The sequence below is a fragment of the Esox lucius genome, chromosome 12 (genome assembly GCF_011004845.1).
Source record: "Esox lucius isolate fEsoLuc1 chromosome 12, fEsoLuc1.pri, whole genome shotgun sequence".
Lineage (NCBI taxonomy): Eukaryota > Metazoa > Chordata > Actinopteri > Esociformes > Esocidae > Esox > Esox lucius.
In genome coordinates this window covers 24,409,154-24,422,891 of record NC_047580.1, presented here as the reverse complement: position 1 = coordinate 24,422,891, position 13,738 = coordinate 24,409,154, and the positions used below count along the sequence as shown (strand labels likewise).

At 44.8% G+C, this 13,738-nt stretch overlaps 1 protein-coding gene across 10 annotated transcripts in view; it reads right to left on the bottom strand.

Moving 5' to 3' along the window:
- The window catches only part of camta1a (calmodulin binding transcription activator 1a), a 375,769-nt gene that overhangs the window by 2,633 nt on the left and 359,398 nt on the right, over positions 1-13,738 (bottom strand). For 6 of the 10 annotated variants that reach the window (XM_029124099.2, XM_029124103.2, XM_029124102.2 and 3 more), the window contains 12 exons: positions 12,104-12,267; positions 11,296-11,492; positions 11,092-11,170; positions 9,827-10,181; positions 9,218-9,705; positions 8,078-8,256; positions 7,717-7,960; positions 6,852-6,923; positions 6,202-6,222; positions 4,905-5,098; positions 4,369-4,443; positions 3,471-3,501 (listed from right to left, as the gene is read on the bottom strand). In XM_029124099.2, coding sequence (XP_028979932.2) covers positions 3,471-3,501; positions 4,369-4,443; positions 4,905-5,098; positions 6,202-6,222; positions 6,852-6,923; positions 7,717-7,960; positions 8,078-8,256; positions 9,218-9,705; positions 9,827-10,181; positions 11,092-11,170; positions 11,296-11,492; positions 12,104-12,267 — 2,099 coding nt within the window. The remainder of the gene's footprint in view (positions 1-3,470; positions 3,502-4,368; positions 4,444-4,904; positions 5,099-6,201; positions 6,223-6,851; positions 6,924-7,716; positions 7,961-8,077; positions 8,257-9,217; positions 9,706-9,826; positions 10,182-11,091; positions 11,171-11,295; positions 11,493-12,103; positions 12,268-13,738) is intronic. The other 4 variants (XM_029124100.2, XM_020051920.2, XM_029124101.2 and 1 more) reach the window with 4 other exon arrangements.

Sequence of the window (13,738 nt, the reverse complement as noted above, 5' to 3'; positions counted from 1 at the left end):
ATAAAGCTTTATTGTGCTACAGTAGATCTCCTTCAGCCTAAATTATTTTGGTGAATTACTAAGTCTTTCACCTCACTGACTTATGCATTCAATACTTGGACATTCTAATAGATAAACATTCAAATGCCATAAACCAGTGTTTCCCAATCCTGGTCCTGGGGACCCCAAGGGGTGCACGTTTTTGCCCAAGCACTCAAACACCTAGTTCAAATAATAGACTTGATAGGTTGATTGCATCAATCAAGTGTGTAAGTGGTAGGGAAACATTTGAATTAGGTATGTGAGTGCTTGGGCAAAAAAAACACGTGCACCCCTTGGGGTCCCCAAGACCAGGATTGAGAAACACTGTCATAAACGATTCTTAAAGCAATTGATTTTCAACTTGTGAAAATATAATTTGATAAAAAAATGGTCACATTATTTTCTAAATCTCAACAGAACTAAATCATAAGAGAGAAAACAGGAGTTATTCTGATTGACAATTCTAATATTTGCTGGGCTGAAACAGACCCTCAAGCGAGGCAGAAGGTTACTAACTGGTTTGTGTTTTGAATGTTGCTATGCACAACATCAAATACTTTAATACGTGAGGAAGAAAAACATTATCAGTGGACTATTATTGTGTTTTTAGACATCAAATCATAAACACCACTGAAGATATATGGAATTCAGTATGCAAAGGAGGAGAATATATCATGGAAATATTGAAACTATAATAGCCTATCAATATTGTCCTATGTTTATATTGCATTTGTTTTGGGAACTGACATAACTTTGGCTTTCAATCTGTGTATAATGTTCAAATTGTTGGTTCAGAAAAACACTACAGCCAATCAGTGAATGGACAGTAATACATATTAGTAGCTAAAGTGGACTCAGAAGAATAAATCTTACTGGAAGGCATTAGCCCAGTACTGCTTCATATCCCAACCAATAGGCAAATGCCCTGACCGCAAATGGTACTGGTGCAGATTCTCTGTCTGCCTTTAGTTACTGTCTCTGAGTCCATGAGTTGAAACATATGCCCTTTAACTGTGGCATTTCTGAGTCTATAGGTGCTCAATGGAAAGGTCCCACAGACCCTGCCATATACTGGGAACAGACCTTGCCATGTACTGGGCACAGTCCCTGCCATGTACTGGGCACAGTCCCTGCCATGTACTGGGCACAGGCCCTGCCATATACTGGGCACAGACCTTGCCATATACTGGGCACAGGCCCTGCCATGTACTGGGCACAGGCCCTGCCATGTACTGGGCACAGTCCCTGCCATGTACTGGGCACAGGCCCTGCCATGTACTGGGCACAGGCCCTGCCATGTACTGGGCACAGACCTTGCCATATACTGGGTACAGACCTTGCCATATACTGGGCACAGGCCCTGTCATGTACTGGGCACAGGCCCTGTCATATACCGGGCACAGACCTTGTCATATACCAGGCACAGTCCCTACCATATACTGGGCACAAACCTTGCCATATACCGGGTAAAGACCCTGCCATATACTTGGCATAGAACCTGCAACATACTGGACACAGACCCTGCCATGTACTGGGTACAGACCCTGCCATATACTGGGCAAAGACCCTGGCAAATACTGGGCAAAGACCCTGCCATGTATTGTGCACAGTCCCTGCCATATACCAGGCACAGTCCCTGTCATATTCCGGGCGCAGACCCTGCCATATACCGGCCACAGATCCTGCCATATACCGGCCACAGATCCTGCCATATACCGGCCACAGATCCTAGCACATACTGGGCACAGACCCTGCCATATACCGGGCACAAACCCTGCCATATACCGGGCATAGACCCTGACATATACCGGGCACAGACCCTGCCATATACCGGGCACAGACCCTGCCATATACCGGGCACAGACCCTGCCATGTACTCTATGTAGGTTGACTGGTTTCAGTGTGCTACTTCCTCTTCCCTTCAGTCTGCCAGTTATGTTCCCCTGAGGTGTGAATCCATAACTGGTCCCCCTGTTGCTCCTCTTATTCCCTGGGGGTGCACAACGGGACTTCCCAGGGTTTGCTTGGCGCTGCTTGTCTGACCTACATGTGCTATTTCACTATAACACTATAACCCAGATCATAAGAGAAATGCATGCTACCATTATAGGCTAGTGTGTCTGCACCACGTGCCCTCAGACCAAGGTGACCCATATTGAACAGTATGTATGTATGTATGTATGTATGTATGTATGTATGTATGTATGTATGTATGTATGTATGTATGTACCTACTGCTCAGAGGACATTCAGATACCAGGGGCTTCAGCTTCATCTACCCAGCTATTTATCTAATGTAGCTTGTGCTGTAATATTTCAATACATTACAATAAAAGAGAACCACAGTCACATAAATATCCATTTGAAATCACCCTCTGAAAAGTCTCACCTGGCAAACCAGTCGTTGGTTAGAAGACAAAATAAGGATGAAAAGCGATTCTAGGCCATTGAAAATGACAGAGCATTGCATCATCTTCTGTGAACAGTGTGTTTTTGTAGGAGCTTGGCCATATGAATCAGGTTCTAATGCGACTGTTGTTTTACTTCAATTCATGAATTCAAAATGCCCATTTCCCTGTGAGTCATAACGATATTGATGCTGATTATAACTGTCATGTGGGTATTTTTGGAAAAGTCCAAAAGTTCCAAACAGATGGGTTGTAAGAGAGATAAACAGGTTGTACCCGTGAGGAATTCATTTGATATTTTTAGAGGTGAAATGACGCAGGTGTCATTGAAGCAGCCCTGAACTGACAGGTCCCAATGCAATGCCTAGAGGAGCTTCTACCAGACAGGTTGGACAGTTTGACCGGGGAAAACCCAATTAGGGGTCAAGCCCCACTTCTACTCTGTCTGGTGGGTTGAAATGGGACAGACAGCATGACAGTTCGCTGTTTGAGAGACAACCTCTGGCCCAGAGCATGCCTTGGGGTAGATGTTCATAAAGAGCAAAGTCCAGAAATGTTTTACCAGTCATGCAACATATTAAACATGAGAGAAAAGAAACCTTCCATTCTATGAATAGGCCTTTTGATAAGCACACGAAAAAGAAATTGTTATCAATCAAATCGTTTCTGGAGGAGAGAGAGAGTTGCCAGTTAAGTGTTGTGGTGACCTTGTCATTCATAAGCAGTGGTTGGTTAGTTTGGTAACGGTCACATCTGCTCTAGGTCTGAGCTTCTGAGTCAATCCCCCTGTGGCTCCAGTGGGCAGCCGTCATGCAAGCAGGCATCAAGCAACAGTGATGGAGAAGATAGCGGGACAGGGAGGAAGAGTTGGATGAAGAGAAACAAAAGACAGATAGAGAGAAGGGGGGTGTGTACAAGGGCAAGGACTCGGGAGATATAACTGTATTGTTAGAGAGAGAGAGAGAGAGAGAGAGAGAGAGAGAGAGAGAGACATACAGGGAGGAGAGAGAAGCACGAACTGAGTTGCTGAGGCTGCACTCACCCGCTTGAACAGTCTATGGTCCATCAAGGGGCTTCGCATAAACAGCAAAACAACACCAGACAGCTATTAGCACACAGTAGACACTGTGAGGGAAGGGATGGGGCGAGGAGAGGAGAGGTGGGGGGGCCAAATACAGAGGAGAGGAGGAGGGAGTCTCCTCCCTTTTAATCCATCAAAAAGAAATAAAGAAATAGAAACAAGAACTTGAGCTATTAAATCGGTTCCTCTCAGCTGTAAAGTCTCATTCTTGCCAACTAACGTGTAGTAACCCAATATATCCGCTGTGAGGCCTATTTGAAATTGAGTGAGAAATTGCTCCTCAATTCCAAAAACATTTCACAATTTGAACTGATGTTGTTGCCACAATGTCCAAAGGAAGCTGAAAAGGTTATATTTACTACAAATCACTTTGGACATTGTAAGTTTTGTCTTAATGTGTTAAAATAAATTCATTGATGTTGAAATATTCTTAGACCATGTTGTGGGTTGTCTATAATAATTCTAAATTCCCTTCATAATTTTAATTAAAAAAATAAAAATCCCAGAATGCATTAAATCAAACATCGCATTTCATGAGAATAATATTTTTGTCTGACATAATATTTTATAGGGTGGGTATTATTTGTATTAAGATTTTCATGTTTGACGTTTTAGTTAAATTGGATTGAATTCCATTTAATTAAATTCTTCCCCCAATTCAAATTCAATTTCTGCTTCCTGTGGGGAGTGACCAATTCAAACTCAGTAATGTCCAAATTGAACCCAACTCTGATTCATATAACTTGCGAATCCCTGTGCTGAAACGACTTCATGTACAAGCATGTGTTTGTGTATGTGTGTGAGAATAACAAACAAAAGAGAAGAACCCACAGAAGACAGTTTTGAGGGCGGGACTTACCTGTGGCGGCAGCGGCGTAGAAACCTCATGATTTTCCTGGCAGCCTGATCTTGTCTCTTAGTGAGCAAACTGCTTCTATAAGACACACAACAAGGAGGGGGGGGGGTTAAGAAGGTCCACTATGTACAAAGACACATTGATTTCCTGGATGTTTTAATCACTTATGCATGAACAAAGAAGGACCCCATGACCCTCAGGAGTGAAACAGGACTACTGCTTCTCATCGTTTACCAACTGATTTCAAGGCTGCCACATTAAGTGGAAGAGGGCATTCCTACGTTTAAATCTGAACCGGTGGTTTGAACCGTGAAAGCTGATTGGCTGAAAGCTCTCATATATATGAGCCTGGGAATGAATCATTATGTAGTGGTTTTATACTAGCGATAAGACTTTGACGGTTATACGGAGGACACACACCACACACTCCCGGTAAATAAACGACACCCCTCCTCCGGTCTGTGTCATGGTGTGCTAGGGAGCGTCTACCAGAGTGTGTTCGTGTGTGCGTGCATCAGTACGTGTCCGTGCGTACACACCTGAGTTTGTGTTGCACCAGTGCGGCTCCTCGGCGGTGAGGCCTTAGCCTGCCAAACTCTTTGTAGCTGCGGTAGTATTGCTGGATCAGCACAGCCGCCCGCCTGCTCTGCTGGAACTTCTTCTGCTCGTGGTAGCTGCGGAATTTGCTCTGGATAAGAATGGCGGCCTGCGTCATCTTCTTATAAAGTGCATACTGCCACAGAGACGGCCCGGGGGAGAAGAAGACACAGGGTCAGACACAGCAGGTTGAGAAGGTCCACAGAGCACCCTAACTGCACACGCCTGTTGTCGGATTCACCCCACGGTGAGTAAAAATACATGGTTTATGGAGATGAACAAAAACGTGCTGTTCATGATACAGTACAATAGCAATATACTGAGCTATTCTCTGCTCTACAAGAATAGGGAATAATTATTATCCGATACCACCACAATTGCTCAGAGAAAGTATGATGCAAAACTTACTCTGTTGTAATTCATAGATGACATCTAAATATTGCTTGGAATCAGAATGCAATAAGAGAAAAGGCTGTGTAAAAGGTGGTAGCGTCCACGCGCCCTCTGGTCTGAATGAAGGGCAGGGGCAGCATCATAAAACCCTACGTGACTCTGGCAGGTTGACACTTGGTCCAGAGAATCGTCCAGTAAGACAATAACCCTAAGCACAAATCATCATCCACAAGCCAATGGCTAACTGACCGTTGATGGCCATCTCATTCCCTGGACATGAATCTCATTGAAAACCTGATTGAGAAAGGCAGTCCGTAACCACAGATGATGTACATGAAAGGATTCCATATAGATAATTGGTTAAGGTCCCTCCAAATGCGCTCTCCAACTTCTAAAACATTTTAGAAAACTGCTTGGTAATTTTATTCTGCTGAGACAAGAAATGGTAGAATCAACCTGAACCCCACCTTTATCCAATAGTTTTACTTGTTAAACCAAGTCCCTTACCCTGAACATCCGTACATAGGTAGATAATATCATTCATTATCAAACATGTATTTACACCATTTCAGACTTTCTCAAACCTCTGTATGTGGCCAAATCAATCCAAGCAAGACTAGGCTGACCTGTTTAGACATTCACCATACAGTTGCTGGAACCTTGCTGGATAGGAAAATAAACTAGCAACCCTGTACAGTTTAGTAGGGGCCTTTTGTGTGTATCAGGCACAAGACAACATTACTGAAAGTGCTGATCATGTTTATGTTTATCCAGAGAACAGAGTCACGTGTCATAATCAAGTGAGGGTTTTACTGGATGAAATCTAAGACAGTGAAAAGATGTTACCTTCAAGGCTATCCATGTTAGCTTGTAAACAAAGAAAAAGTGAGATTGTGAATCACAAATCATGAAAGGGCATAAAGCTGCGCATAGAAAAACAGACTGAACTGATTAAAGTATAATGTTTTCTAAAATGTCCCTGATCAATTGTGTTGTAATCAGTTTTAGTCATAAACCATTATGTAATATGTACAAGTGTGCAACTGATAAATGTCCATATATATTGTAAGTATAACTGTTACATATCCCTGTGTTTTAACATTGTAACTGTTAAATGTCTATGTGTGTTGTAAGAGTATAACAGTTAAATGTCCTTGTGTGTTGTAACATTGTAACTGTTAATTGTCTATTTGTGTTGTAACAGTATAACTGTTAAATGTCCATGTGTGTTGTTACAGTGTATTTGTTAAATGTCCATGTATGTTGTAACAGTGTTACTGCTAAATGTCCTTGTGTGTTGTAACAGTATAACGGTTAAATGTCCATGTGTGCTGTAACAGTATAACTGTTAAATGTCCATGTGTGTTGTTACAGTGTATTTGTTAAATGTCCATGTATGTTGTAACAGTGTTACTGCTAAATGTCCTTGTGTGCTGTAACAGTATAACGGTTAAAATTCAATGTGTGTTGTTACATTGTAACTGTGCCCAGCTTACCTGTTTGTACTTCTTGTAACAACGCTGAATGACGGCTGCAGCTACTTCCTGTTGCTCTCTGAATGGGCGTCCCTGTGAGAGAGTAAAGGTCAGAGGTTAGAGTATAGGTAGTGGCGTCTGTAACAGGGAGCCAGTGTTCCCTGAGGTGTCTTCTTGGTGTCCTGTCCCAGGCTGTTTGGAGGACAGTGGGAGGATCTGGGACTGAGGAGGCTGAGGGAGAGGCTCCGTCTTGGGCTGGGAGAGGATAGAGACAGGTGGTAGTACTGGTGTTGGAGAACAAATGACTGTGAACGACAGCGAACAGGTTGAGACGCAGAAACTCATTAAAGCTAGCCATGGGGGGGCGGGGGGTGGGGGGGTGGTAGCAAGGTGAGGCGTGGGGTGGGGGGGCTTGGGGTATAATTTTTGAAGAGTGAGGGAGAGTAAGAGAGGAAAACAGAAAGAGGGAGATAAAGAGAGACGGACAGACAGAGAGATCTTATAGTAAGCAGGGAAGAGGGAGCAGTGCAATCGTTCCTTAAAGCCATGCTCTGCTCAAAGCGAACCTTTCCCATGCTGAAACCACAGGGACCACAGAGTTTGAGGCAGATAGCGAGAAAGACGGGACACCATCTGAGTGTTAATTAACATAATCCACCGATGATTACTGGGTGAGCAAGTATCGTGTCCTGTGCACGTAGCACATTCCGACAAAGACCAAGTGCTCGTTTTGGTCATATCATAGCAACCTTCCCAGATTCCAGAGGCTTAACATTTCACCTGATAACATTAAGGTCAACACGAGATCAACATGGCGCTCTGGTGGCAGTCCTAATAAAGCAGTTGTGTTACAGCGTGGTACCTCAGCCCTGGGCCTGGCCTGTACCTTGTACTTGCGGAAGGCCGTTTGGACCAGACGAGCGGCCTCGTACAGCTCCCTCTGCTCTGGGTCGGATAGGGTTAGCTGTGCCAGATCTCTCTCCACCTTGCTGTTGGAAGCCTGGATGAACTCGCTCCAGTCGGCTGGGGAGGGCAGGGTGGGCCTGTCAATGGGCCCCTCCCTGAGGGGTGAGTTCCCTGGGCTGAGGCTGGGGTTGGAAGATGGTGTCAGAGGCTCATTGTACAGAGATCTGGAGAGGGGGGGGGGGGGGCATAAGTAACAGTTTAAAAAGTATTCTGCATTCTTGAAAAACAAAATAAAGTCAACTCTAAAGGTATACAGCGTGTGTCTCCGCTCTTCAGCTCACCTCAGGTGTATGATGCTGGGAAGGTGCTCCACATCTCCGAGGTAGCTGGCCAACCAGCTCATGGTGCTGCTGACTCCAGTGGTGTCCAGGGGCACCCCGTCCATTGGCACAAAGTTGTCCCTCTTTATCCTGTCAGGGGTCGCCTCAATGATGTGCTCTGCCAAAGTCATCATGTTCACCTGCAAGGGATGAATATAATAGATGGACATAGGACACGTTACAGCCCGTTGTCTTGAACCCTATCTTTCTGGATACAGGTTGTTGCCTTGCTAATTGCAGTGTCTGCGATGCTTGGACCTGCATGGACATTCCTCTGAAGACCCATGGGTGTAGGCAGACTGAACTTTGATTGGACTGTTGAACTATTATTTGACATAAGTCTCTTGTTTCGGCCACTTGCCTTGAATGCTAAAATTGTATCCTTTTCCCCATCCTTTTCATGTTCCAAATCCGTAACATCTAATTTCACTCACAATATCCATTCCATCGTTCATCTAGTATATTCATAGTGTCTACTGTTCTGTGTGAAAGCGTTGCTTTGTCATTTAAATAACTGAATTACCTTCAGATAGTAATTGTGATAACACACAGTGATCATTTCTCCCCGCACAAAAATCACAACGTTGGTGACACGTGTAGGGGCCCCTCATAAAGGTAAATATCAATGAACCCATATTCTATATCGCATAATTAACAACCAAATGAAGTAGACATTAGGCCGTTTTCCAAGCCCTTATCTCCCCGGCTCAGCCTCGGTAGCACTGTGACGGTGATGGATGGCAGAAGGCTCTTTTGGCCGCGGAAGCCGATCAATGGATGAAGTTTATTATGTGGTGATGGAGGTCCACACACTGCCAAGGAGACCCAGGACCTATGTGTGTGTGTGTGTGTGTGTGTGTGATGTTGACTTCACACCTCAAGAGATCTAGTGGCAACAGAGCTGCCAGCAGTCAATCTCAATCTTCTTGTCATGTTTATTCACTGGCAGTCCAGATCAATAGACCTGATGTCGATACTATGACACATGGATATGGTTGTCTGGTAAACTAATGTGGAGGAATGTAGGTGCAGTGAGAAGGCTGATGGACAGGGTTGACAGCAGATTTAACTGGACAGAGAGACAGAACAGGGTGAGCTGACCTGCAGGTCGTCCATCTGCGTCATGCAGTCCTGGTTCTCCAGGTCTTCTCTGTAAGGAAGCAACTCGGTGTCCACCATCTCTCTATCAGCCATCACCAGCATGTTACCCAGCTGTTCCCTCTGTCTTAGCCTGCTGGCCAGCTTTTCCTTCCCCAGGCTGCTTCCCCCAGAGCTCCCTGAAACCTTCCTTCCTGAACCCCCACCGGAGAAACCCTCCCTGGAGCTCCACTTGGCTCCCCCGGCTCCTCCTGCACTCCCGCCACTGGCGTGGCTCTTGTCTGGGCTGAGGCCCTCGTGGGACAGGCTCTTAGGGCTGAAGGGCAGCTTGTGGAGCTGCTGTTGCTCCAGGCTCAGTGGGACAGACATGGCCTTGTCAGGCCTGGCCTGAAACAGCTCCGGATTAGGTTTGTGTTTTTTGGCCAGGGGCAAGTCTCGCTGGCACTCGCTGCTGTAGTAGTTGGAGGGCTCAGATCGTGGCCTTCTTAAGTCTGCAGAAGGTAAACAAGATACTAGTTTAGAGACATTTGAAGAGACTGAACAAGTATGTTTTCCCCTCCACTGGTCCCAGCATTGGGTCCCATGTCCCGCCCTCCTGTCCTCTAGTCTGACCTGGGTTAAGGTTGGTGGAGGAGGTGGTGGTGGTTGTGGTGGTGGCGGTGCATCCTTTCTTCCCACCGGACGCCATCACACTGTCGCCGGCCCATGTGACCATCCAGCTGTCTGAGGTGGGAGCGTCGTGGGGGGTGGGGGAAAAGGACATGCGCGTGGCGGGGGGCAGGGGCGCCGGGGGCTGCTGTTCCTCTCGCTGCAGCTGCTCCAGACACTCGGCCAGCTTGGTGTGGCCCCGGGAGCGGGCAATGGAGAGGGGCAAGCGCCCCAGAGAGTCAGGGATCGCCAGGGCTCGGCGGTCCCACTTGTACAGCACCACGGCTGCTTCCAGGTGACCCAGAGCACACGCCCACATCTGCAGAGAACACGGCAGGATAACGGGCTCAATAACAAGGTTTATGGGAGACTTGAAGAGGCATTATTTTTAGAATTTACATGACCAACTTGGGTTAAAGACGTTGCTGACCAATGCAAAGCAGACTTTGTTTCCCCGAAAGTTAGATAGCTAGTTATGTTAATGGAGTTAGGAACCAGCTGAGATTTCACAAAGCTGCTGCCTCCTGCCACAAGGGCCTCTACAAAGTATCCTGGTTACAGAGATTAACAAGACATGCCCGATGTGCGTCCTCTGTACATTTTTAACAGTGTAAATGGGTGAACATCTTAATTGTCGACTGTCCCTTTCCGTGGCTTACCCAACAGTTGCCCCTGTTTTGATTAACTTGTGTGAATGTAATTGTTGGTTGGCAAAACATTCTCTAATGCAAATAGGCTTGCAGAAGGTGAACACTAAATCCCTATCTACATTAGAGGTGAATTACTGTATTTCCCAGACAAAGGCTTAATGGCAAATTGTTTGGGAATGGAGATGGATTTTAACATATAAACAGAGGAATGATTTCTCTTTTTAAGACAGCGGCACCACCCCTTTCCTTTCTGTCAGCCCTAAACATATTAAAACCTTCAAGATCGATATCTGAGTCAATGGTGTTTCAATTCGCCCAAGTTTTCCATCTGATGAAAATGTCAGGATTCGTCTAAATGGATTCGGCTTAAATCTTGATGTGATCCAGTTTAGAAAGCAGGCCCCTTGCATTCATATGCACGAACCCTTCACTACTTTTAAAGTCAGATGGAGTATTAGGCTCTAGAACTCTCTTTAATGTAGGCATCACATGACATTCTTCCAGTAACATGGGAAGGAGTTCTGTCGATTACATTGGCTTGGGGAACTAACAGTTGATATAAACCTTGTGAAGTCTTACCAGAGGAGTGCAGGAGAAGTGGTCCACATTGAGGGGATCCACCTCCAGCTCCAGGTCAAGGCTGTCAGCATGCTTTGTGCTGCTCAAAAGAAAGACGAAACTGTCAGAGTCCCAATCAAAAGATAATTCTAATGACATACATGGTGGGCATTATAAAAATAGACCTTTTAGAACCTGTCAGAGGTCTCAGTGTTCCTTACTCACCGCCACTTGATGAGTGTCTGGATTAGGGTGGCGTAGCCCTGCCCAGCAGCCAGGTGGAGCAGGGTCATGCCCCGGAAGGTCTTGGAGTGGATCAGGTGTTTGGACTTGGCCCAGCAGGCCCTGTTCATCATCTTCTCACACACAACCACCACACGACTCTCAAAGCTGCTCCCAGCCTGGCCCTGCCCTGAGACACACTGACAACACACAGGCACTGGTTCCATTCGGTGTTCTCCACCACTTCTGTAACACTAGAATTGTATTCATCATACACTTCCTATATAACTATCACCAACTCAAACACTTCCTAGATACTTACCAGTACCTCAAACACCTCCGATATTTATACCAGCAACTCAAACCCCTCCTACATAACTATGACTAACTCAAACCCCTCCTACATAACTATGACTAACTCAAACCCCTCCTACATAACTATGACTAACTCAAACCCCTCCTACATAACTATGACTAACTCAAACACATCCTACATAACTATGACTAACTCAAACACATCCTACATAACCATCACTAACTCAAACATCTCCTACATAACCATCACTAACTCAAACATCTCCTACATAACCATCACTAACTCAAACATCTCCTACATAACCATCACTAACTCAAACATCTCCTACATAACCATCACTAACCCAAACACCTCTTGCTTAAATTACCACTAACTCAAATACCTCCGACCGAATTACCACAAAAGGTCAGTGATATTTTCATATCACTAAATACATCACCAAACCATTGGTTCATTGATTAAATAGTGCATTTCCTATAGTCTGATGTACTTCACCTGTGTCTGGCTGGTGTTACCACCTCCTCCTCCTCCTGCTCCCCCTGCTCCTCCTCCTGTCCCTGAACCTCCTCCACTGCCCTGCTGGTGGTGGGAGGCCATCTCTGCCATCCGCCTCTCCATCTGCTCCAGGCGCTCCAGGATGGACATTCTGAACTGGTTATCTGCAGCACAGACAAATACAGCACACACACTTCAGCATCACGCGGGCAGCACATATCAATAACCCCTGGTTAGCAGTACCTACTGACATTCGTAGCATATGGAAGATATTTGCAGACACACACATTTACTTTCATGGGAGACCTATAGTATCTAAAGGCCAAGCTCCGCAATCCCCCCCCCCCACCCCCCCCCACACAATCTATGGATTACGTTCAAAAGATTAAGCTTCCGTAACAGCCAAATGGATGGTAAAAGAAATGTATATAAGATGGCCAAATGACCTGGTCTTAAGTAATTAAAACAACCCAATATGTTGAGTTATTTACACTTCCCAACAAATGACCAGCGTGTAATCTGTCCACAATTAAACCAATGCTGGGTTACCAAATAACTCAAAATAAGTTGTTTGTTTTCATCATAACATTTTTACAGCACAGTCACAAAACACATGTCAAAAATCAGGTCAAACCAGACAACATGTCTAACCCGACAACAGGTCTAATTGCTTAACATTTCTGACATGCCACTCATGTTTTAATGTATCTGATGCTTGATGGTTTTTATCTATCGGCAGAGAAGAAAGTACTTAAAAGTTAATAATTAATAAAGAGGATGTCAGGGATAGCAATAACATCAATCATTAGCTTCATCCTAACAATTGCTGTAACTAAAATAACCTTTAAGGCATATCAATCACCCTCTAATGGCTACATGCACAGTATTTCAGTCATTCATAAAAGCCTCTTTTCCTACAGTACTCTGTCATCCCAGACTAATCTGTAATGGATGATTGACCAGGGACTGGATGGTGCACACACACCAACAAACACACCCACACGCTTGTTTGACTATACTTGAAGAGGACATTTTCAGGATCACAATTAACTTCCATTAAAAAATTCTAAATAATTTCTAACCCCTAAGCCAAACGTTAATCCTAAGCACTAAAACACAATTTTAACCCTAACACAAACCGTCACCCGAAAACTAAAAAAGCATTTTTATATAGGTGAAGACCGGCAAAATGTCCAAACTAGTTTGCCATGGTTTACCATACACACACGCACAACCACATTCCTTTATAAATAAGGTTCCTTATATATGTGTATTCTGCCCTTTTGGCCACTGAACATTCCACTGGCTTGTATGAAAGGACTGAACAAATTCCACCAACAGGCTCTTGTTCACAGTCCTTGAGAAAGCAGGCTTTTTATCAATCAAGATAGATAGAGACTGACAGGCTGTAAAGTTTCTAAACGCTGTTGGCAAACAGGCTGCCAAACATCTGCAGTGTTAAGCAACAGATCCACAAAGTGTGGACTGAACCAAATGCTTTTGAAATTACTGTTCAAAACAGAAAATGCTGAGTAAGTGTTAATAATTGCTGAAATTCATAACGACGAATTGTACTGAACATTGCAGGCATACATCGTATTTGATGCTTGAAGCAACAATAACCAAATCAAATTA